General features: G+C 34.6%; 1 protein-coding gene across 1 annotated transcript; it reads left to right on the top strand.

Annotated features, from left to right (window-relative positions):
• The first annotated feature begins 10,155 nt into the window (after positions 1-10,155).
• Positions 10,156-20,495, top strand: LOC121969641 (PHD finger protein ALFIN-LIKE 3-like). Its single transcript, XM_042519838.1, has 4 exons — positions 10,156-10,360; positions 10,452-10,484; positions 12,140-12,368; positions 17,789-20,495. The coding sequence occupies exons 1-4, from the start codon at positions 10,261-10,263 to the stop codon at positions 17,946-17,948; spliced, it is 522 nt and encodes a 173-aa protein (XP_042375772.1). The 5' UTR covers positions 10,156-10,260; the 3' UTR covers positions 17,949-20,495.
• The last annotated feature ends 3,768 nt before the right edge of the window (positions 20,496-24,263 follow it).

Genomic DNA, 24,263 nt, shown 5'->3' with positions numbered 1-24,263 from the left:
TCGAAATCTTCTCCGGAGAAGAGCAGTGGGTGATCTGTGCTGTAGTCTTTTTGATGGGCCATTTAGGAGAAAACTCTCGCATACAAAAAGAAAAAAAAACCAAATATCCCAAGACTTGGTCTTGGATTAGTAGTGTGGGAGAGAAAAAAATAGCAATTTAATTTTTTTTAAAAAATAATTAATAAAATATTAAAAAATATTATCACAAATTTTTGAAAATGCGATATTTCGCTAATACCAACTAATGGTGAAAAGATGAAAGTGAATTTTTCGAAAACAGTTTTGGAGGGAAAAAAATGAAAGGTGTAGTTGTACCAATTCAGAGCGACCCCGCTTTGATACCAATTGTTGGATCGAAAAATGCTAGAGGGGGGTGAATAGCGCTCGTGATTTTCACTTTTGGTTTAAAACTTATCGAATAACGCAGCGGGATAATAAAGAAACAATGCACAGAAGGACACCAGTAAACACAGGAATTTACTTGGTTCCGAGCCTGTGGCGACTCCTACTTCAAGGCCCACGCTCGTTGAGCGTTTACTTTGGGCAACAACTATAATCGCGCAAAAGGTTACAAGAGATTATTACAAAACTGTATTGAAAAAGCTATACCGACAACAAGGAAATGAAATTTTGCAGCTTCGGGTTATCAGGGTCTTGTTGTAACTCAGCCGGATAGTCTCGTTAGCAGTGCACTAAAGAAGGATTGCCAAAACTGTGTTGTTCTAAGCCTCTGCTCGAGACGGGCTTATATAAGCCGTTGAGGGCGCCTCCATCACCGACAGATTTGCAGCGCAAATAAGCTCCGCTTCGCCCGTTGCTTATCCTCTTTAGGACACCTCTAAGTCCGTCCGAGGCACCTCAGCACTACAGGAGGGCGCCTCCAGCTCTGCTGTGCACACTCCCCAGCTCTTGCACCCGAGGTGCCTCCAAGCTCCATGGAGGGCGCCTCGGGTACTATTCATCCAAGGCAAATCACGCTATTTTATCCTTGCAAGATATGTTAATCCCAAAATACCAAGCATACCCTGCAACACAAAGCTAGCACATAATAATAACATAAATATGAATATCTAAGAGTCACCGGACTATCTGACTCTGACTTCGGATTTCCAACCGAAAAATCCTAGGTCGAATCGATGCCTATTGTTCCCTCTTCCGGGGAACGCGTCCTCACCTACTCCTCTCAGAAGAAGTTACCTTTTGCTAGTTCGGTCCTCCAGACTGACTGGACCTTTGCTCAGCATCTGATGTTTCCAGTCTTCATGCTGGGCATCCACTCCACGACCTGTCCAATCTTCCACCTGGTTCGCGACACCAGGATTTTAACCTAGGGTTACCACCTCCAAGGATTTTGCACGAAGCTCTTGACCCACCAAGACTTTTCTCCTAGGGTTACTGCCCCCTAGGATTTTCCCTTTAGCTAACCGTACCTAGGACTTTTCTTCACCTAGGGTTAGCACCCCCTAGAACCTAGGGTTACCACCCCCTAGAGTTTTTCACTTGCCTAACCGCAGCTAGGACTTTTGTCTAAGTACACTTAGGACTTTCCTGCAAACTCATTCAAGCATTTTAGATAACAAAACAACTTAACTTTATACCCTTTGACATAATCAAAACACAGGTTTGATCGTCGGATGCTTTCCGCACTAACATAGTTGTCAAATTTATTTTTCAAAACCTATGAATTGAGAAATAACAGAGTTTTTTAACACATATTTCAAAGGTGGATTTATAAAAAGTATAAGTGTGATTTGAAGATAATTTTTATAAATATTTTAAAAAATAATCCTCCCCATGAACCTGATATTATTTCAAAATAATCTAATCAACTATAAATTATTCTTAACTGTCTAACTGTTAGCTACTAACTAACTATCAGAAGATAGTAATGTTCACTTGGTTAGTCAGGTTAAGTTTTTTTATCCAATTAGTATTTGACTAAACTGGATTGCTTATCCTGATCATTATAAATTTGGTATTTAACGCCCAAACTTATATTAATGCACTGATATAAGTATCTTAAGTCCAGACAATTTGTCTATGCATCTCACCCCTTTCTAAGTTTTGGCAATACACAAACATGGTAGCCCTAATGTGTTGGTGAGATGCTCAAGTCCTAAATCTATACGAACATGCTTTTTTTGGATTTGATCTAGACTAAGGCAAAAATTGAAAATTCTAAAAATAAGAGAATTTTGAGAAAAATATAAGAAAAACAATTAACCCTAGAATTTGTAAATTATTTAAAAAATAATTTTGAAAATAGTGATCCTAGTTTATTAAACACAATCCTAATTTAACAAATAAACTGAAGGGAAAAAATTGACTGTAGATAGTTAGTAAAAACATATACAATGCATAATAGTGTATGTAACATGATCAGGTCTAATCATCGTTAGTAGGTGATAGTGGTAGGAGTCGGTCAGGTGCTCATAGAGTCTGAAGAATCTGCTCAAATCTGGTGGTCATGTCATCTCGGAGAGAAGTAAATCCGGTGGTCATCTCCCCTCGGAGTGTGCTGAATCCATCCGAGACTGACTGCCGAAGCTATACGGAGGACTCCTCAAGTCGAGCGAGTCGAGCGAGTCGTTCCTCGACGGATAGTGATGTCGAGGCTGAATGAGGTCGAGGGTTGGGTCGGAGTCAGAGGAGGTCCCAGGAGCTCCTCAGACGTAAACGCTGGCCACTCCTCTCCCTTGGTTGGAAAATCATCCTCGGCCTCGACTGGTATAGCTGGCTACGGCCAAGCTCTCCAAGCTAAAATCCCCTGAGTAGTGATGTCTATATGCACTAAAGCTAGCTGACGCTGACTAATCTAGTCATACGCACTAAGGGAACTAGACGTACCCTGGGTCATATATACTCCTATGGTCGAAAATATGTATGTCAAGATGTGACAATAGGGCATATGAACCTGACACCTAGTGATGAGACTAGATGCATGAATGACATTGTGAAATATGTGTAATGCAATATCAATGTCAAGGCGCTGGCATAGTGCATACAGAAAAAATGAATGAGACGGTTGTATCATCGCAACATCGCGAGATGTAATCGACAGAATGTAGGTAGTCAGGACTCGATATAGGATATAGTCATGGACCCTAAGAGAGAGTGACCTAAAGTTAGTCACTGTAGGTAGTCTCTCCTTCCCCCAAAAATATATATAGATAGTATCTAATGTAATATGAGAGTAGGGCTCACCAAATGGGAGATCTCTACCAGGGTAGCACAAAAATGTGGATGTAGATCTCCTAAGTTCTAAGCTATCATATAATAAGGTGGGGGAAAAGTGAAAGTCCTTTCCTCCAACTTTAGTGGAGTAGGTCAGATCATCAATCTTAATTAGATTATTATAAAAATATGCACACAGGTCTAGATTTATTGCATGACTACAGTAAACTAGTCTATCTAACTAATAATAATCAATAATCTCTATAATCGGTGCACAGTACTAGGTAAAGAAAGTCCTACTCAGAAACTTAGATTTTAAGGCAATATATGTATGCTGTAAAAAAGACAACCTAAGTTACTTTTTATACGAGTATATAAGCACAAATTGACAAAGAAAACACATATGAACTAAGTATTGACGAGATAAACTAAGTTGAGGTATACCTAGGAGGCATTTTGAGGTTTTAGGAGGAAGCATCGCAGGAGAAAGTGGCTGGAAGGCGCCTTGTTGCGTTTAAAATTACGAACAGAGCAACGCTTTGTTCGCTAGAAAAATCTTGCTCGAAGGTGCCTTCAAACTTAATGGAAGGCGCCTTCTATGTGCTTCAGAAGGCACCTTCAGCCGGCCGAAGGCGCCTTCAGTCGATTAGGGCAGGATTTTTCCCGCTCTTCCGAGGGCGCCTCCAGTTGACCTGGAGGCGCCTTCGGTAAGTGTTTTTTTTGTTTAATTTAAATTTTAGTTTAATTTTAAATTTAAGTTTAATTTTAATTTTAAGTTTTAAGTTTAATTTTAATTTTAAATTTTAAGTTTAATTTCTAATTTTAGGTTTAAGTTTAATTTTTAATTTTAGGTTTAATTTTAGTTTAAGTTTAATTTTTGATTTAAGGTTAAGTTTAATTTTTTATTTTAGGATTAAGTTATTTTTTTTAATTTTAGGTTTAATTTTAATTTTTGAATTTTAGGATTAATTTAAGTTTAATTTTTTATTTTAGGTCCTTAGTCATCTCACCCGATCTATGTTTTCAATTAGGAAATCCTATAATTTTGTGAGATGGGTTAAGTTTAATTTCAGGGTTTGATTTAACTTTGTGTTAGATTCATGTTTAGCTTTGGGTTCAACAAACCGACATTCTTTGGATAAACTTCTAGGCTATGGTGAGTCACCTGGACATCATTAAAATAACCATGCCTTCAAGGTTTTCTAAATAGTCTCATCCACTAAACTTAGTACAAAACCTTGGTCTAACTAGTTAGGATTCGTAAGAGGTAGCTTCAGTTAGTTCCACTAAGCCAAATGCACTAGGTCGAAGTCATATCTTCCTAGACATGCATAGACAGAGTTTCCCTAACCTACTATTATCTAAAACTTCACCAGTACATTTGTCAAGTTAAATTGTTGTCCCTATTTTAGCTAGTCCTAATTACTCATTCGGGTAAGTTATTATTTTGAAAGTGCCAATTAATTTGGAGTATCCCCCTGAATTGTTGAGTTTGATTTTTAAGTTTTGGGTTTCTGTCGATTACTTTTATAATTATAGTGGACTTGATGGTAATTTGGTATGTTTGATTTTATTTTATCTTCTGGATTTAGGTTTGATTTTATTTTATTTTTAAGTTTAGAATTTAGTTTTGAAGATTTATTTTGGTTTGAATTTAAGGTTTTAGTTGGATTTGATTTTATATAATGGATTTCATTCTTAGATACATAATATTGGTTAATTCCTACTCGCGTGGTTAGACACGCTTTTGGAACCCAAGCTTTAGTTTGGGTCTTATTTTGATTAACTAATGATATAAAGGATTTTTTGGTTGAGCTAGACTTGTATCCGAGTCTGGACTTGTTGTACACAGCTCTTTGTGACCCAAGTATCATGTCGAGGTACTTAGATCTAGTTGTGAATTTTTGTAGTAATTCTTTTAGTTCAATTCTTTTATTTTTCAGTCTGAAATTATCCTTCTCATGTTTTGCAACTTGAGTTGGGATTTCAGCTTGAATTGGTTCAGTTGTTGAACTTGATTTTAATTGTTCATTAAGTTTATTATTTTCTTTTATTAGTTCGTTTATGTAATTTTCAGAGTTAGTTAATTTCTTATTTAAACATGTAATAATTTTAAAAAATCTTTTGCTTAAAGTAAAGTATACCTCATTGGAATCTTTGGTAACGAGTGCAGACTCGTGGCTCGATTCAGGTTCAGACCCGTCTTCCGATTTATTCTCTGATTCTGATTCATAAGCCATCAGCGCGAGGTAGTTGGTGTGCTTCGGTTCTCCGCCGTCTAATTCATCTCTGGACGATTCGTCCCATGTCGCTTTGAGGGCCTTCTTTTTCTTCAGATTTGGGCAGTCGTTCTTGTAATATCTCTTTTTGTTGCACCCAAAACATGTGACATTCGTTTTGTTGCTATTTGATGTTGAGTTGATCTTCTATAGGTCCCATTTTGAGAAATTCTTCTTTTTCCTGATGAACATTTTTCTTACTAAGTTCATCAGGTGTTCTTCATCATCTGTGTCTTGGTTAGTCTCAACTTCTTATTCTGGTTTGGTTCTAGTCTTCTCTTTTGATGTTCTTGCAATAAGAGCAATACTTTTCTCAGTTTTGGTGTTAGTCTGTTCATGTAGCTCTAATTCACAAAACAATTCATCTAATTTTAATTTAGACAAGTTCCTCGAAGTCTTCTAGGCATCCACGATGGATGCCCACAGTGCATTTCTAGGAAACGCGTTTAGCACATACTTTATTAAGTCTCGATTCTCCATTTGATGGCTGATTGTATAAAGCCCGTTTAGGATATCTTTTATCCTTACATGTAGTTGACTCACAGATTCTCCTTCCTGTATTTTTATGTTAAATAATTTATTCAAATAAAGGTCCCTTTTTGTTACATTTGCATCATTGGTTCCCTCGTGCAATTCGATGAGTTTATCCCACAGCTCCTTCGTATTTTCGTGTGGGCTGGCACGGTTCAGTTCTTCATTCGTTAGCCCGCACAAGATTGTGTTGAGAGCCTTGAAGTCGATCTGAGCTTTCTTCTTCATTTTTGAATTCCAATGTTCCGGGTCCATTAGAATTCTGACGTTGTCGACGGGAGCCTTGTAGCCTCTGGTGATGCTGAACCACTAGGCAAAGTTGGTTTTCAGGTATACTTTCATCCGCTTCTTCCAATACGGGAAATCATCACCATTGAAGAGGGGAGGACAGATGGTGCTATATCCCTCGTTTTGAGCCATGAATCTCGCACACAAATAGAAAAAGAGAAAGGAGGTCCCAAGATTTGGTATTGGATTAGTAGTGTTTGAGATATAAAAAATAGAAGAACTCGAGAGGTGTTGCACCAACTTCGAGTTAAAACAAAATGAGAAAAAAAAATATTTAAATAGGTAAAGTTTTACCAATTTAGATAGAAAAAAGACTAAAAACGTTTTCCCTCGGCTTCATTGGTGGTTGCACCAATTCAGAGCAGCCCTTGCTCTAATACCACTTATTGGATCAATACGCACGTGAGAGTGGGGGGTGAATCACGTGATTTTCAAAAACTTGTTTTCTTATTTTTAAAATCGCGAGTGAAAATGCAGTGGAAAGTATATAAGAAACCAAAAAATAAAAATCACAAGAAAACACAGTCGGTTTACTTGGTTCGGAGCCTTCGGCGACTCATACTCCAGGATCCAAGTCCCACGGACCTACCGATGGGTAATACACTAAAAACCTCTTCCGGTACCTCCGGAAGAAGGAATTGAGTACAAAAAGGATTAGAACAAGTGCAACACACTGTACTTGTCCTTTTGCAGAAATTAAGTACACAAAAAAATTCGTTACCGACACTTAAGGATCGAAATAAGAGCGCTTGTGTGTTGTTATCGGTGTACCGGCCACAATTGGAAGTCCTCGGAATAGTCGTCGAGCGTAGTAGCTTTGTAGCAGAGTCATAGTAGAATCCTGGAGCAGTCGGAAGCTCAAACGGATGCATAGTAGCTCGTATATCAGTGTTCTTCCAAAGCCTTCTTGAGACTACCTTAAATAGGGCTTGGAAGGCGCCTTCAACCTGGTAAATTTGATTCCGAGTAGCCCAACACTTATATGAGACTGCATCCAAAATGTATCCTATGGAAGGCCCTTCCAAGGTCTCAATTTAGGGATCCCAAATAGACTTAAACTGGACTGACGCCTACTATCTCTCAACCGGGACGCATCCTCACAATGTCACTCTCCTCCAGTGACTTACCTTAACTTACCAATTTGCTAGACATCCGATTAGCCCGTCAACCTATCTAGACTTCATGCCAACTATCCGATCGGCCCATTGACCTGGCTAAACTTCTCGCCAGATATATAGTCAACCCGTCAACCTATCTGGACTTCGTGCCAGCTATCCAATCGACCCGTTGACCTAGCTGGGTTTCCTGCAAGATATCTAGTCAGCCCGTCGATCTATCTGGACTTCTCCTGCACACTTAATCAAGTGGTTAGATCACAACAAAACCTAACTCAACTTACTTGTCATTCATCAAAACCTGAGTTAGACCATTAATGCAAACTACACCAATAAATAAGACTTGTCTTGATCTCAACTTGGAAACCTCTTGCTTTCTTCAGTTGGATCATCGACATAGGATTTGTCCCTTTTCAGGATACGATCTCCCCGTCGCTTGACTCCAGTTGTTTACCTTAACCTATCTATCAAACATTTGGTCCTCCAGACCTGTTTGGACTTTCTCTGCTCAGTGTTTGATCGCCTGATCCACTAAGACTTTCCTTGTAATACTAAATTAGTCAACAACAATAATAATTTAAAATACTATGGTAAAACTAAACTTAAGTTTACTAAGATTTGCTGGTTTGATCGACTGCACGTGATCAACGGGAAATCTTTCGATCAACCTTGCTTGGAGTTTACTCCTTCAAGACTTCTCGTTGCCTAAGGTTACCTCTCCTTAGGATTTTCACCACCTGACTTCACTCACCATGACATAGAGTTACCTCCCCCTAGAGTTTTCACCACCTGACTTCACTCACCAAGGCTCAACATCGGATCAGCCCGCTAGAGATTCGATATCAGATCCTCCAGACCTATCGAATCTTTCTACCAGATATTAGGTCCATTTGACCTATCTAGACTTCCTACCTAGTTTCCACGATCTATCGAATTTTTTCTTGCCTAGTTGTGATTAGAACTTCCCTTACTTAATCGTAGTTAGGAATACTCATTCAGTAGACTTCTCATCCTTGCTAGTCATCCGATCAATCTTGATTTGACTAGATTTCATTAAATATATTGTCAAATAAATATTAAAACTTTAAAGATCAATTATGTCAAAAAAAAAATCACTAGATTTCTATACCTATAATTTAAAATATCCCCCCCCCCCCCAAATTCCCTTCTAACGAGGAATATTTGAGATCGTAAGATATTTGTGGATGTTTTTATCCCTAAAAAAATTACATGGCATTTTCCTCTCACAATTTTTTTAAAGAAAGCAATGGAGAGTTAAATTGTGGGAGAGGAGAGTTGGACAATAAGGCTATGTTTACTTGGGAGAGTGGAAAGTAAAATTAAGGAAAAGTTTCCACAGTGGAAAAGTTTCCGTCGTTTATTTCATTAAAATTTTCCGAAGGAAAAGTAACGCAATCCATCCGTGGATAATTTTTGAGCCAAAATCGATCACCTCAAAATCGGACGGAAAGCAGCGGATGGAAAAAAAAATGACGCATGTACCCCTTTTGCATTCACAAAATTACACCATATACCAAAAAAAATGACGCATGTAGCCTTTTTAACTCATAAAATTACACTATGTACCCAAAAAAATGACGCATGCACCCTTTTTGATTTACAGAATTACATAATAAGTATTCACCTTCCTCTATCAAGGTAAACAAGTGTGCAAAGGAAAAGATTTCTTCACCATTTCTTTTCTCTTCCTCCAAAGATAACTTTCCATAGTTGATTCCTTTCCTTTCCTCATCCACACTCTTGAGTAAACATAGCCTAAATGACAAGACTATAAAATAAGAAAAGGGTATTAAAAACTAAATTTATTAGTGATTTTAGAAAAATGTTTGAAATTTTGTAAAAATTCAATATTGCACCCTTAGAGCTATAATTTTTAAGTATTATACTTTAATACTTAAATAATATTTGATTAAAATATAATTAAATATTAAAAAGTATCATGTAGATAAAATAAACTAACAATTATTTTAAATTATTATTATTAAGTTAAATGTCAGAAGTGGGTGATCATATTCATCCAATTTATACTTTGATATTCATTGTTTAATTATAATTTAATTTATATTATTTCCATATCTAATATTTAATGTTAAAGATATATTTAATATTTTTGATCCATTATTAAAAATTATATATACATTTAATTATGTTTTGAATAAATTTAGAATTTTTAATTGAGTTCTGAATAAGTTTTTTTAAGTACTTATTTAAATTTAAATTATTATTATTTGACAATTCATCTAAGTGATCTGAAATCGACTTCTCAAATATTCACCCGGTTAGAAATTTAAATTCTGATTCTTTGATTATTTTTGTAAGTACTTTAATATTAATATCGCATCACGGAGATAATTTTTTAATTAAAACTTGATTATTAAAATGAGGAAGGAGAGGAGGGAATTTAGGGGTTGAAGATATTTAGGAAAAAAAACTTATGTAGGTCGTTTTCGAGTAGAAAATAACTAATAAAAGTGTTTTTAAATAATTCTTTATTTTTTTTGGCAATATTTGAAGTGCATTAATATTACGAAAAATGCAGGCAAAATGAAAATTCCTCCACAAAATCTTCCCGGTTTCATCGCCCGTCATAGGTTGCCACGTCGACCGATGGACCCCACTTGGTTGTGCAATCGTACGTGGGTATATCAGCACGACTAATTTACCGGAAGCCGTACTTTTCTCCCATCCTCTTCCTTCTCCGCTTGGAGAAATATATAAATATTATTAGAAATATTACCCTTGTCCCACCGTTAAGTTCTTCTTCCCTTCGTCTTCTCTCTCGAAGCTTGACGCCCTTCTTTCGCCTTGCCACCTCTCTCTTCGTTGTCAATTGCCGGTCCTCGATCCCCCAGATGGACCGTGGATCGGCTTCCCAAAACTCCCGCATGGTGGAGGAGGTCTTCCGCGACATCAAGAACCGGCGAGCTGGCATCCTCAAGGCCCTCACCACCGGTAACTCCACTTTGCTCATTCCTTCTTTTACTTTTTCAGAGATGTTATCTTCATTGACCTTCTTCCGGTTTCTGGTGATTCGTCTATGCAGATTTCGAGGACTTCTATCAGCAATGCGATCCTGGTTTGTAGTTCCTCCATCTTAGCTCCTGCTAGTCAACTTAGGTTTTGGAATTCAAGTAGTTGTAAGTAATGAAGCCTCGGCATTTGGGTCTTTAGTTTTGTGGGGTTATTGCAATGGAGAGAGATACATTCACATGCAATTGTAGTACTCTGAGCTTTTGCGATGGGAGTTACTGAGTTACATTGTTTCCAGTTTATCTGAAATTTACCAGATTGCGAGTACCAGGGATTCGAATAATCAATAATTCAGAAAACTAGCATTAGTGGTTTGAGCACTGATGTGTTATAAATTTACCTATTGTTTGGGGTGCTCGGTGCCTCATTATTCCATATTAAATGTGAGCACCCTAGGTCTTCTTGTGTGCTTAGACGAGGCTAGGTTTACTTGGGTAGCAAGCTAGGAGGGAGAAGGAACATCCTCTTAAGATATAGTCAATTCCAATAAATAACATTCTGATTTAATAAATAACCTCTTTCATTATGCAATTGTGTAAACCATAACCAACCTTAAACTCTCATAAGAAAAATTGAAACACTAGGGGATAGTAAATGCTCAGTGGCCAGTAATGGTTTTATAAATAGGTAAAATATCTTTGAATGTGCTAGTATGTTTGACATACTTACACTATATGTGAAAGAGTAGTGTTATTTTCTTTGAATGTGCTCAGTGGACAACATGCTCACAGATTGATGTGTTATTTTTCCTTTTCTTTGATATAGTTTTCCTTATTGTTTCTAAAGAATAGTGTTTCTCTGGGTCATATTAATTCTGAACTTAAGGAGAATTATGGTGAAAATACTCTGGAGTCCTGCCATTTGTCAATTTTTAACAAATGGAGCAAGAGTTTGACAGTTTGCCTATGCTTTTCTTGAATAGTAATTTGTAGTTGATTTTATTGCTTCTTACTATTAGCATTTACTAGTATACTATCAATGCTTGACCTTTAAGGCTTAGCTGTTTCTTTTATGTAGAGGTGGAGTAATATGACAAATTGCTCAACATTGATCATCGTCTATAATTTTTTTCTTTAATTATTCTCATTTTGGGATTAAGGCTTCCTTGATGTAACTCAATGATGCCCTGTGTCCTGTTCACCATCTTTAAAATGCAATAAATAAGAAGCAATAACGTTTATATAATTCTGTTAATCAACAGAATGTAAAACATGGAATCGTGTATCAACTATGAGAGTATAAAGGCAATAATCACTGCATGCTTATGTAGGTTCCATTTTATGCCTCCTAAAAAGTTTGAATCTCCATTATTTGCTGCGGCCTTATATAGTCACTCCTCTTTGCAGCATTAGATTTAACTTCTTAGGTAATTAGTCATAAGAAGATGTTTTACATACTGTTATCCTTGTGGAGGATATCTATGCAATAGTCAATCAATCAGGAAACATTTTATACACTGAATAACACTGATACAATATAGGTTTTACTATCTGTCTACCCAATATTATCAACTAATACTTATGATACAATCTGGTTTTTTCCTTGCTTTTTCCTTCAAAACTACTATGGTCTTAGAACTTGGTGAAGATAGAGATTTGTTGATCCAAAATGCTATAACCAATATGTTGGTGAACTTGCTTTTGGTACTGTTCCTGCTGTAATGTGGTTACTTTGACCTTAACCACATGCTACTTTTTCCAGCAAAAGAAAATCTGTGTCTCTATGGATATCCAGATGAGCAGTGGGAGGTTAGTTTACCTGCAGAAGAAGTTCCTCCAGAGATTCCAGAGCCTGTTTTGGGCATTAACTTTGCTAGAGATGGAATGGAAAAGAAACCCTGGTTATCTTTGGTTGCTTTACACAGTGATGCATGGTTACTTGCCTTGTCATCTTATTTCAGTGGCAGGTTTCAGTTTGATAAAAAACATAGGTGAGTAAGATGAAATTTGTTGATTATATTCTTGTCAATGCTTATCCATTTGTCCTACACATTCATATGAACTCCTTTCTTGTCAGTTAGTCATTTAACTATGGGTAAACTTTGTCGGGCAATTCAGAAGTTAATGTGATACCTGTTTGACCAAACTAAATTTTTTTAGTGATATACTCATGTCAGTATGTTCAATTTCACATAGTTCATTAAATGGACACAAAATCAGATAGTGCTTGATAAGTATCATGCCAATTTTTAAAATACATAAAAGCAATGAGACACATAGCGGTCGGCAAGACGAGCAAATCATTTGAAACAACAAAAGAAGTATCTCGTCTCCTCCATCTTAAAGTTGATTCATTAACTGCTTACTACAAAAGTTCAAGCTCTTAGAAAAGGATCAGTCTGTATAAATTTATATTCTGAATGCTTCCCCTTCATGTGTGAATTAATATATTTCACTTGATTGACACTAACTTAACACATGAAATAATGAAATATTATTATTATTTTTTAGTTATGATTTGAACGCAGTCCTTACCATTTAAAAGTTGATTTGCTAATCAGTTATTCACTTATCTCAAAACCTTGATCAGTTTATAAAGTAACTAATCTATATATTTATACTTTTAATACTCAACAAACCCAAGACGAAAGTGCATACTGAAGGACAACGACGACTATTTCAGTGAAGATTTTGGGTAACAATGGAAGTAGTGCTCCTTTCAACCATTATGAGAAGGCTTTGGTGCTGAAGCAAAATAAACAGTCTTGTAGAACTCTGAACATCAACATGAGAAGCCACAAAAGTCTTCTTGAGGATTGGGTGCAAAGGGTAAGATTACCTAATGGGTTTGGCTAACTGTCCTGAGCAGGATCAATCGTAGGTGTGTGCCATATGAGGGCAAAGAGAGACACCATCAACTAACAGACATACATAGCAAAGTTATTATTTTTTATTCATGTACAAACAAGTGTCATGGGAGTTATGAGTTTGGAACAAGAAATGAGGAAGGGAAAATTATATTAGATTTTGCGATAACATATGACTTTATATTAGTTAATACGCTTTTTAAGAAAAGAGAAGAACACTTAGTCACATTCAAAAGTGGGAATAATAAATCACAAATTGACTTTCTTATGATTAGGAAGAAGAATAGAAAGATTTGTAAAGATTGCAAAGTCATCCCTGGAGAAAGCTTAACTACCCAACATAGGGTAGTAGTGTTGGATATACGCCTCAAACATAGTATCAATAGAAAGAAAATATATACAATTCCTAGAATTAAGTGGTGGAAGTTAAAGGATGGGAAGCAAAATATATTTAAGGAGAAGGTAGGTACAAGCATTAGGTGACATATATGAACTCTAATACAACCTGGGATAAGATGGTATCAAAGTTGAAAATAGTAGCTAAAAGTGTACTCGGTGAGTCAAAGGGACATGCACCACTAAGTAAAAAATCTTGGTGGTGGAATGAGAAAGTACAAGAGAAAGTGAAGGAAAAATGAATAGCTTATAAAGAATTATATATTTGTAAGAACGAGGAAAACTTAAAAAAATATACAATAGCCAAGAAAGAAGGTAAGAAAGTAGTGAGTGAAGCAAAAAATGAAACTTTTAAATAGTTATATAAAAATTGGATACAAAAGAAGGAAAGAGACATTTATAGAATAGCTAAAGCGGAGAAAGGAAAATAAGAGATCTTAGCCAAATAAAATGTATTAAAGATGAATGTAATAGGTATTAGTAAACGATGGAGAAATAAAGAGCGGTGGAAGAGATATTTTCATCAACTTTTAATGAAGGTTTAGGTGACCAACTTAACTTAGGTAATTTAAGTAGGTCAAATGAGTATAGAAATTTAATTTTATCGTAGAATTCAAACTTGATAAGTAAAACAAACTTTAAACGGATGGATAATGGAAAAGTCGTTGACCAATGATATTCGATAGACGTATGAAGTGCTTAGGAAACAGGTGTTGAATGATTTACAAAATTATTTAACATGATATCGAAACTAAAAACGCTCTAATCAATGGAGGATAAGTACTCTAGTCTCCTTATATAAAAACAAGGAGATGTATGAATTATAAGGGTATTAAACTAATGAGTTATATTGAAACTTTGGGAGAAAGTAATGAAAAAATTAAGGAAGGAACTGGCGTGATGAAAAGTCAATTTGGGTTCATGCCTAAAAGTCGAGAATAAAAGTTATACATCTTCTTAGGCAATTAATTGAAAAGTATTGGGAAAAAACAAAACTTGTACATAGTGTTGGTCAATTTAGAAAAAGCATATGATAGTCTCTAGGGAAATTATGTTGAGAATTCTAGAAAAGAAAGGTGTTAACGTAGCGTATATTAAAATAATTAAGGATATGTATAAGGATGTAATACAAGAGTGAAGATTTTAGGTGGATTAAGTCGAAACATTTTCAATAAAGATAGGGTTACATCAAGGATCAACTCTAAGTCCCTATCTTTACACTAATTACGATAAACTCACTGATTCATTCGAGATACATCACACGTGCGTGTTGTTTGCAGATGATATTATTTTAGTAGATGAGATATGAAGTAAATGCTAAACTAAAATCTTGACCGGAAACACTGGAAGTGAAAGGTTTTAAGTTTAGTAGACATAATATATAATTTAAGTTTAGCAATATTAGAAGTAATGAAACAATTGTTAAGATAGGAGATGACGAATTGCCCGAACCGAGATATTTAAATATTTAGGATCATTTCGCAAATGACGGAGAGATTGAGAGATGTCTTACATGTAATATAGGCGGGACGAGTGAAACGGAGGGAGCGTCGAGTGTTTTATGTGACCATAAAGTACTTTAAATTTAAAGGTAAGTTCTATAAAACCGCATTAGACCTGTATGTTATATGGAGTTGAATGTTAGGCATGACTCAAGCACATGAGCAGAAGATGAGAGTTGTAGAGACGAGGATGTTAAGATGGATGTATGGGCATACGAGGATGGACAAAATAAGAAATGAGAGCATTAGAGAGAAAGTCGGAGTTGCATCTATTGAGAAAAAACTCCGAGAGACACATTTAAGATGGTACGGACATGTACTTAGATGACCAATAAATCCTCCAGTTAGGCGATGTGAAACTATGATAAACATGCATATCAAGCGAGGAAGAGGACGACCAAAAAAGACTTGGTTAGCAACAATAAAACAAGATAAAATTTATTTAAATATAGATGATGATATAATAGGAGATAGGGCTCAATGGCGTAAAAGGACTCATACAGTCGACCCCACCTAGTGGAAAAAGGCTTGGTTGTTGTTGCTTTGTTGTTGTTGTACAAACAAGTGTCAATTATGCTCAAACATAAGCACCTAATATTTCATACATCCAAATCCTTGTTAAGCTACTCAATACGTGGTTCACTTCTGTCTCAGACAATACAACGAATTAGTTCACTACTATATGCTCATGATGGATTGTTTCTGAATGAATCATTGAGAGTCAAATAAGCATTTGCAGCACAAGTAGGCATGCAGTTGTAGTAGGTAGAATGTGAATTATTAATTTGCAGTTTTATTTACTTTCATCATACCTTTTATAAAAAAATTCTAAAAGATTATAACCATAAATTCCATTGACCTGTAATGTTTGAGTCTAGGAGATGCAATTAGAGCATTTTCTCTCTCTAGAATAATTGTTTCATTCATGGTTTCTCAGCAAACTTTACTAATAATTTGTCTGTAAAAATGATAGTTAGCTATAGAACAGTGTTGAGTGGAAAATATTTTGGATGTAAATTGCCTTGTTTTTAAAAATTCAGAAACATAATTTGCCATTTACAGGCAATGGTTTTTTCATTTGTTTTTATGAAGATCCAGTTGACAATAAACGTGTTGCACAGTTGTCTTGTGATGCTGTAACCCTTTATCGTAAGAGTTTTTTACTCTCTTTTTTTCATTCAACTTGTATATTTTATATAGAAGTTAGGGTCCAAATTCTCATAAACAGTAGCCAATTGTCCTTTTGGTCTTCAACAAATTAACTATTTGATTAGTGAACCATGCCATTGCAAGGATTAGATAAACACAGGAATAAGGGGGGATGGGTGTGCATCTAGAAAAGTTTGGGTATAACTGAACCATTATTTGCAAATAGTAGTGCTGCAATTTACCAGAAACAAGATATGGAGAAGCACAGATCCTACTTGAGATCATCTGCCACCTTATGATAGGAACCAAGTTCCAGATGTGGGCCAAGTGCTGGATTATGGGGGAAACGAACCCAAGACATGACTTGTATATTCCAGGAGGAACAAAACAAAAAGAGGCCTAACAAAATTAATATATAGGTGACAATCATGTTTTAGAATCAGTTACATCTATGTGATAGCTATGTTAGTATGTTTTAAGTATGTGTGTGATTATAAGTTTGTGTAAAGTTAGAGAGGGTGGGGAGGATTTGAGAATTATTATCAGGAGAGAGCATTGACTCTCACTGGTGGAGAGAATTTCTTTAGTAGATTTGAGTGTTCTTTTTTATATTGTTTGTGTTAAATCTAATAAAATTATGTGTGTTTCTCTATTTTGATTTTGGAATTCCAACATTGGTCCGACTTGCCAATGTAAGAGGGGTTGTATGCTTAGAAGGAATGCCAAAGATGTCTAATAGGGTTAATATTTTGGAAGAGAGGATGGTGACGTAAGAAGGAAATATGGAAGAAATAAGAGTAATTATGCAATGATTGATGTCTCAAATATACCAACATGGTTCTCTTTTACAAGAGATCAACAAACAGTTAGGAACAGGGTTGAAACAACACCATTGAAGGTAGCATCCACATTGGCTTAATCTTCTTAAGGAGATCAAAGATAATCTAACTTAGGAAAAACTTAAACAAGCTCTCATAGCTCATTATGGAAGGCACATAATCTTTTTATTTAAAAAGGAAAGTGAAATTTCCAAGCATACTTGTACCATACACCATATGCTAAAATTATTTTGCAAATAATTTTTGACATTCAGGGTACCAAACACTAAATTCTCTCATGGTGTACTTTAGCAAAAAGTGTATTCTCTAAATGTACTCTTGAAATGCAAATGCAATGCCAAACCAACCATAGACTAGAACATCAATGCAAAATAGTTTTTGTTGTCGTTCCATCCATCATATCATCATTTCTTAATCAAAAAATAATTACTTGCTCAAAAAGTTAGTTTTTTTTTGTCAATTCATGGATAACCTTTTTTGTTTATCTTAATTATTTTTGTTTCACGTTATGGTATCACATACTACCTAATTCTCAAATTTTCTGATCATCATTTTTTCTTATTTATAGCCGACCTCATTTAGTGGGATAAGACTTGATTGTTATTGTATTATTCAAGATGAACCATGAAAGTAATTTTATTTGTTTTTTGTGATGCAGGAAGCTTTTATTAGATATGATAGCTGATTTGCCTACCATTTGTGAAGTTGTAAATGGAAAGATTCAGGATAAGACCTCTGGCTCTAAACAGAAAAAATTGGTACGAACATTTAGATGCTATATCATGTATGAAATTTCCTTAATTCTGTATGCACTTTGAGATTTCAATAGGAAGTCTCAACCAATTATCAAACAAGTGCATCTTATATATTAGGTTTCAATAGATACAGCATCACTCTTTCCTCTGTTCAGCCATGAATAAAGTTCATGATCGTCAATATATAAGGGAGTGTGTAGCTGAGATTGATTATGGTTGAAGTTCATCGGACTCATATCCTTCATAATATTGTCGTTTTGAAGCATTATTTATTGGTCAGTCACATCAGAGCTTCATGATTGTGTATTTCTCTGGCAATGCTTGTTCCAGTTCCAATTATTCAAATGTAAGTGTAACATCTAGTGATGAAGGAAGAAATATGTTGGGTGTACAGAAAAAATATATTGAATACCAAATAACAGAGGAGCATTATTTAATCTAGGTTATGAAAATTATGGGCTTGATCTGACTTAGATACTACAAGAATTGATGCCCCTATTCAGTGCACAAATATTAGTATTGATAAGATATATCATTATTTAATCTATTTGTTATATATTTATAATTTGTTTCTTTAAAATTTTAACTCATTGACTATTAGTTACTATAGTTCTATTTTTTTAATGGAAGTAAACAAACTGAGTGAAGAGAATTTAAGGATTAAAACCCATCCAAATTGATCCTGATGCATTTTGACACGTGTTGAGCATGTTAAGTGATGTGTCTGTCTGAGAACCCAAATCCACCGCAGAACAATATATGGAAAAACCTTGATTGCGTTGTAGAAAATAATAAATTTATTCTTAAAAGATAACAATAACATCTTCATTATTTGACTTGTAAGTAATTGAAGCTAGCAATGATTTCCTTGAGTCTATTGGATTAGTCATATGCATCAAGCTTTCTCGTTTGTTGTTCTCATTCATTATTTCATTGTTAGTTTAAATGTTGATTGACAAGTTAGACAAACATTAGCTTCGATAAAATTAAAAGCACCATGGACATTTGCATTTTTTTTGGGGGTATTTTTTAACTGATTAACAATCAAATTGAAAATGATGGATCATAATATTATTAAACATGCTTAAGTTTCTCTAGCATAATGGCCAGCGGTCGATTCTTAGGAACTAATGACCTGGGGTTTACTCCACCATGCGTCTAACGCCTGTGTACTTACATTTACCTCCCTCCAAATCCGTGGGGTCGACACTAGGAGGGCCGTTAATATAGTGGATCTACATTTTATTAAACATGCTTAAGTTTAAAATGCTCTAATAAATATCCTATTCAACATTTATTTTAGCCTGTGTTGTGGCAAACACATCTTTTGAATTTTTAATAAAGCTTCTTGAGAAAAAAAGGGATTCCTCCATTATCAATATTTATAGAGTTGTATCTCCCTTGGACATGACGTTTTGTTACCTCTCAGCAATTTGTTAATGCAATTTACTCAATTTATTTGACTCTATAGTCCCACAAATTTGTTTGTCATGAAAATTAGAGAAAAGAATAATTAAGAAATGTTAATGTTTGAGGGTTTATTTGGTGCTTTTTATTCAATTCAATGTCTGCAAGAACTGGATGGTTTAGTCAATAAAGAATGACCTGGTCATCTGGAAGGAAATACAATTATTATTGTTTCTAAGACAAGATGAAATGACAATACAAACAGTGGTTTCTAGTTTGCTATTTGGGTTTGAGTACATAAATAATTGAGCTAACAATAGGATAGTATCTAACTGAAACATGGATTGAAATCTCATTCTTTGTGTCAATCAATATGGGTGAAACTTGTTCTGCTTGTTGATCGACACATGGAACAACCTCGAGATTGCAGCATGATGATAGGCAATGTTCATGCAAAGGCTTCACAATGTTGACGAGGTCGTGTGACATCTGTGAGTCAAGTGTTATGGCTCTTCTTCTCCTAGGTTCCTTTAGCAGACATGTGAGTGCTGACGTCTATGAGGTAGCCCAATTCTTTGCTTTCCTCCTTGGTGCCTCCAAGACAACATGCCAGTATGCATGACATGGCACCAACACTGTCTCATTTCGATTAGGGATCAAAATCTTAGCTCGAAATGAGACTTTGGCTGTGAAACTATGGTTGTCAACAATGGTCAATACTGTACTCAAGTTAGACCGGTATCTGCAAAAGTTAATCCAATATTTCTAGAGCAATCAGACCTCTCATGAAGACCAAAGGAAAATGTAGAATAACTAGAAATTTCATTTTTTTTTCCTAGAAATGAGTTAGATGTCACCAAATAATGGATAAAACCAAAAGAAATTTGATAAAATTGAGAGTCAAATGAATTGGTTGAAATGTAATTGAGTAATTTCAGTAAAGATGGTTGATCTAGTCAACTTCTCATTGATCCTAGCTTGAATCCTATTAAACTCACACAGGAAACAACAAAGAATTCCCAATGGCTTCAACCCTTTGAATAGCTAACCTTCATCACAGCTTGAGGTTTATTATGTGTTCAGGATTATGTCTCCAATTTTGCTTCCAATCACAATATGACATCCATTAAACCTAGCACATAACTCATCTCTTTCTTTACTCATTGTCAGGCAGGTGAAATTCAATCAGCTATTAAACATTAAACTTTCTCTATTAGCAGTAATCGCAAAGTTTTGATTCAGATGTCTTGAAGATCTAAATGAATCATACAGCACAAATATTATACAGGATTTTAATTTGTAATGATAATCTTGTATTTGTTAGTATCCGAGAAATACCAGCGTACCTATGGCCTTGAAGTTAGCACATAATAATAACATAATGTGAATGTCGGCGGTCCAACTGGGTAATAGGTTCACAACCGAATTTTCTATCAAGGAAAACCACAAAATTGAATCCGTCTATTGTTCCCTCTTCGGGGCAACTCCTACTCCTCGGGAGAATTTACCTTTATGATTCGGTCCTCCAAGCGAAACTAGACTTTCGTCAGGTGCTTAGGTCTCATCTTGAGCGTCCATCCTGACCGTCCGGTCTTCCACACGGTTCGCGACACGAGTTTCAACCTAAATTTACCACCCCTAAGTTTGCCTAAACTCTCGACCCACAAGACTTTCGCTAAATTTACCCCCCAGGACTTGATTCTGCCCCTAAGGTTTCCCTTTGCCTACCCCATGACCTAGGACTTTTTCTTACACAGATTTACCAACCCTTAGAACCTAGGGTTACCACCCCCTAGGGTTTTCCACCTGCCTAATTGTAGCTAGGAGTTTTGCCTAAGTACACTTAGGACTTTCCTGCAAACTCATTCAAATATTTTAGATAACAAAACAACTTAACTTTGGACCCTTTGACATAATCAAAACACAGGTTCGATCGTCGGATGCTTCCCGCACCAACAATCTCCCCCTTTTTGATTATGGCAATACGGTTCAAAGTTAAGTAAGAATATAACAAGCAATAAATAAAGAAATTTAAAAATGAAATTAATTTGCTTAACTATGACTTTTCTCTCCCCCTTTGACATAAATCAAAAAGAAAACAAATAGGGAGAAGGTTGTTTTAATAACTAAAAATATTACCCTGTTTAACCTTAAGCTCCCCCTGAAGGGTAGCTTCCCTAAACATTGTCAAGGATTTACATAGTGAAGGACTTAGAAATTGTAAAGAAAAAAAACTTAGTGAAAAAGTCCTCAGTTAAAAAACTTAGCTTAAACAGTATCAATTTGTATAACTTTAGCTAAGCCCACTTTCACTTAGAAAAAAAATAAGACAATTTTGTTAAAGAAAAACTTAGTTTTTAAAAAGACTTTGATAAATTTGGTACTTATATTAAAAGGATTTTCAAAAGAAACTTAGTTAAGTACTTGGTTAAAAGAATTTTGATAAAAGCTTTAGTTAAGTACTTAGCTTAAAGAGGGTTTTTCATAAAAGCATAGATAAGTACTTAGCTTTGAAAAATACTTAGCCTTTAAAAAAGTAGATAAAAATCTTAATTAAGTATTTTATAAACTTAAAACTTTTTCAAAAGTATTTGAACTTGCATTTTCAAATAAGGTTTATTTAATAACCTATAAAAACTTTTTTTTAAAAAAAATGCCTTCACCTTTCTTTCACTCCCCCTTGATTAATGCCAAAATAAATTTTTGTGTCCTAGAGTCCAAGCATAAAAATAAAAAAATATTATCTATTTTCCTAATTTTTCATCTCACCCATTCTAAGTTATCAAGTATGTTCAGCTTATAAGTGAGTGTAAGACGAAATTAACTTTATTTAAAAAAATATTGAAATTGAGATTTAAAATATAAGTTTTTGAGTTTTCAGTAAGTTTGAATTTCAAATAAGTAAACATTTAAAATTTTTGATGATTTTGAAAATGTATTAAAAATTAAGTTTGAAATTATAATCTGCGTATGATTTGAAAATTAATTATGATTTAGATTTTGAAATGTAAATCATGAAAGCGATAACTTTTTACGAAATTAATTATGATAATTATAATGATTTGAAGAAATTATCAATTTTGGAAAAATAATTTAAAAATATTTATGAAATTAAGTAAAACTTTGAAATTAACTATAATTTGAAAATAAATTATCATTTAGAAATAATTAAGATTTTGAAAATCTAATAATTAAATGACTAGGATTTTTGAATTCCAATATGATTTTGAAATTAATTAAGATTTAGATTTTGAAAATTTAATATGATTTGAAAATTAATTGTCATTTAGATTAAATATAATTTAAAAAGTAATTGATAGATAATTAAGATTTTGAAGATGAAAATTTAGTAATTCATTATTTGAGACTTAATTTTACTTTAAAGGTTAATAATCAAATAATTTTATTAATTATGATTTTAAATTTTAATTTTAAAAATAATGTTTTTGAAATGAATCAGGTTGACTTAATTGAATTAATTAATTTGATTAAGATGAATTGATTTAAATTAAATAAGTTGAATTGAATAATCTAAATTTTGTCAAGTCCATCTCACCCTTTTCTAAATTATCAATTTTATCTTTTAAAATATTGTTTTGTATTCCTAATTTTCTAAGAGTTAAATTCTTATTTTTATTGAATGATTTTGAGTTATTCTTATTGGAATCAACTTTATTCACGACAGTATTATCATGCATATCTAAGTTTGAAGAGAAATCTATACTAGATCAAGGAGGATTAGCTAGGGTACATACATGTGTGGTAAAACTTGGATGTTCATGTAATGTAATTCTTACCTTAATTTCTCCCCCTAGATTCTTTGGCCTTCTTTACGGACATTTTCTTTTGCGATGACTCATTTGTTTGCACTTGGAGCATTCAATGTGTTTCTTCCCTTTCCGGATCAACTTCTCCTTCTCCTCCAATTGTGTCGGTCGAATCTTATGAGTAGGGCACTTGTTTCTATAGTGCCCTCTCTCCCTACACTTAAAACAGGTTATATGAAATTTATTATTTGAATTTACAATATTACCTTTTATATCCATGATAGGATTCTCCCCCTCGATTGTTGTCATCTCAAATTTGGATTCAGATTCAACTATCTCTTTTTTGGCCATCAGTGCTATAAAATCGGTCTGATCCGATTCTTCTGAGTCTGGTTCAAAGGTTGACTCTGGAGATTCGTACTCAAATTCGAACTCTAGTTTGACTTGATCTTCTAACTCTGAAGGAATCTCATGAAGCTTGAGCAATTTCTCCCAAAGCTCCTTAGCATTGTTGAACTTTCCAACTCGATCAAGCTCTGAATTTGTTAATCTGCATCCATGTTGCTTTTGTATTTGCCTCGAATTTTCTTCTTGTTTGTGCATTCCACTTGTCACAGGTGATGGGTACACCTTCTTCAGTGGGGAAAATAAATCCGATCTGAACTGTGGTCCATATCTCCTGTTGGATTTTTAGTTGGTGCTCCATCTGATCTTTCCAGTATTCGAAATCTTCTCCGGAGAAGAGCAGTGGGTGATCTGTGCTGTAGTCTTTTTGATGGGCCATTTAGGAGAAAACTCTCGCATACAAAAAGAAAAAAAAACCAAATATCCCAAGACTTGGTCTTGGATTAGTAGTGTGGGAGAGAAAAAAATAGCAATTTAATTTTTTTTAAAAAATAATTAATAAAATATTAAAAAATATTATCACAAATTTTTGAAAATGCGATATTTCGCTAATACCAACTAATGGTGAAAAGATGAAAGTGAATTTTTCGAAAACAGTTTTGGAGGGAAAAAAATGAAAGGTGTAGTTGTACCAATTCAGAGCGACCCCGCTTTGATACCAATTGTTGGATCGAAAAATGCTAGAGGGGGGTGAATAGCGCTCGTGATTTTCACTTTTGGTTTAAAACTTATCGAATAACGCAGCGGGATAATAAAGAAACAATGCACAGAAGGACACCAGTAAACACAGGAATTTACT

Source organism: Zingiber officinale, chromosome 4A (genome assembly GCF_018446385.1).
Source record: "Zingiber officinale cultivar Zhangliang chromosome 4A, Zo_v1.1, whole genome shotgun sequence".
Lineage (NCBI taxonomy): Eukaryota > Viridiplantae > Streptophyta > Magnoliopsida > Zingiberales > Zingiberaceae > Zingiber > Zingiber officinale.
Note: the sequence above shows the minus strand (reverse complement) of the source record. Positions and strands in the feature narration are given on the sequence as shown.